Source organism: Oryzias melastigma, linkage group LG8 (assembly GCF_002922805.2).
Source record: "Oryzias melastigma strain HK-1 linkage group LG8, ASM292280v2, whole genome shotgun sequence".
NCBI classification, from domain to species: domain Eukaryota; kingdom Metazoa; phylum Chordata; class Actinopteri; order Beloniformes; family Adrianichthyidae; genus Oryzias; species Oryzias melastigma.
This window is the reverse complement of record NC_050519.1, coordinates 13,215,704-13,217,581: the sequence shown is the minus strand read 5'-3', so window position 1 is coordinate 13,217,581 and position 1,878 is coordinate 13,215,704. Positions and strand designations below refer to the sequence as shown.

The 1,878-nt window shown below is 39.8% G+C and overlaps 1 protein-coding gene across 1 annotated transcript in view; it reads right to left on the bottom strand.

The window, feature by feature from the left end:
* Positions 1-680: 680 nt before the first annotated feature.
* Positions 681-1,878, bottom strand: part of baiap2l1b (BAR/IMD domain containing adaptor protein 2 like 1b) — a gene marked incomplete in the record, with an annotated part of 24,737 nt that continues 23,539 nt past the window's right edge. Inside the window, 2 exon segments of the mRNA XM_024272754.2 lie at positions 681-1,287; positions 1,363-1,409. Of these exon segments, the coding sequence (XP_024128522.1) occupies positions 1,215-1,287; positions 1,363-1,409 (120 nt within the window).

Below are 1,878 nucleotides of genomic sequence, written 5' to 3'. Positions count from 1 at the left end.
TTTTGGATTTTTTTCCCCATTTTTTTGGAGCCATAATAAAAAATTAAGGCAATTATTTTTTTAAATTGCTAGCATCACTTTGCTTTTAGTGAACAATGTAATTACTATTATACATTTTTTTTTCATTTTTAGAACATGTATCTTTCTGAATGACATTTTTCGTAATGTTTTTACTGAACGGCAAACTTGTTTAAGGAAGAATCCTTTGGTTTTTCTTGGGGCCACATTTGCACTGACTGTTCGTCTGAGTTTTCTGCTGGAATGTGCTTTTTATTTTTCCTTTTTTAGGGCCAATGCAGACCTCAGGAACATACAATCTAAAAAAAAAAAATGTTCAATTTGCTTTTTGAACAGTCGCCTCCATCTTTAATAATTTTTCTCTTCAAGATGGTATTCAGAGCGATTCAATCCAAGAGAAATCTGATCTCCACTGTGTGACGACCCCATTCTGACAATCAATAGAGAACGTTTGTTCTCACGTCTGCGTTTGGTTTCGTCTTCCATCTCATCAAATGCAGAAGTTGATGGGAAAGTTGAAAGAAATGTTGCTTTAGTAAACACTCTGCACGCTCTCCTGATGGAGGTTCCTACTTTTATATGAGTTATTGTAATTCAAATGCTACCTGTGTTTGACTTTTGGTGTCACTTTGCATAAAAAGTGCAATCAAATTGATGAAATAAAAAATTTCAAGACAACTTTTATTTTGATGAAGACAAACTGATTTCACTGAACTTTGGGAACAAATAATGCAACAATCTATATTCTATAGGTGATATGTACATGTCATTAAGGCAAAAGTGTTCAGGAGAATACAGTCACATTCAAGTGTTTCTACACCAGGACAAGCGCTCTTATGTGCTGAAGGTGAGATAAGAACGTCCCACACAGTCCTGGCCTATGGCAACAATTCCAACAGTCTGCATGATAATGATCAAGCAACAGCAATAAAAATATCATTTCTTGAACTATTTATTTGTTGAGATTGCAGGCAGGAATGTGGTCTTGTAGGTCTCACCACCACAGACTACAATAAACATAGAAAACATACATGTCATAAATAGAAGTAAATAAAAACCACGTCTGTGTTGGAATGCAGCGGCAGGACCGTCCTGGGTTCCAGTGGCGTCATTTTCCCTCAGGAGGAGCTGCTGCGCGGCAATAGAGGAGGATCCGATCAGCTGATGGGAGCGGGAATCGATTATCCGTGGATGGGTCAGATGGCTGGAGCGGAGCGGTCGTTGGTGACGGTTGGACGTAGCCTCACTGTGGCGAATGGGTTCCCTCCTCTGTGGAGGATGCAGGAGATGAGCGACAAACGCATGACTGAGCGAGACGAACGCCGGGGCGCTCATATGACTTACGCGAGGAAAGCAGGCGGAGCTCTCGAGGTGCCGTTGGACTGGACCCCCTGTGGGGAAACAAACGGCATATTTTTGGTGCATGATAAAACCCAACATGAGAAGGGATCACACGTGTTCTTCAACACTTGACTGATGAATGGCGTGAATGGACCAGAGTCTAATGTGGAAAAACAGCTTGTAGCGTCACCTGAACCTGAAGCTGCTGCAAACCCCAGCATCAAATTTTCCACTAACAATTCATCTGAGTAAAATATTATTAAATTGAATAGACTTTGACTTAACGTCAAGAGGAATAGTTAGCCATTATGGTTTAATAATGTACTAAATCAAAAGAGTTTATAAACTCTTAGCCACTCACCAAGAGCACAAAGAGCATCACAGACCAGAGGTAAAACTGTAGAATTCAGTTTAAAATGTCTCTGAGTGTTGTTTATGTGCGCCAGGTTTAGTGCAGTTTTAATATTCCTTATAAAGGGATTCAAGAAAAGCAACATTTACAATCAAAAACATCTGTTG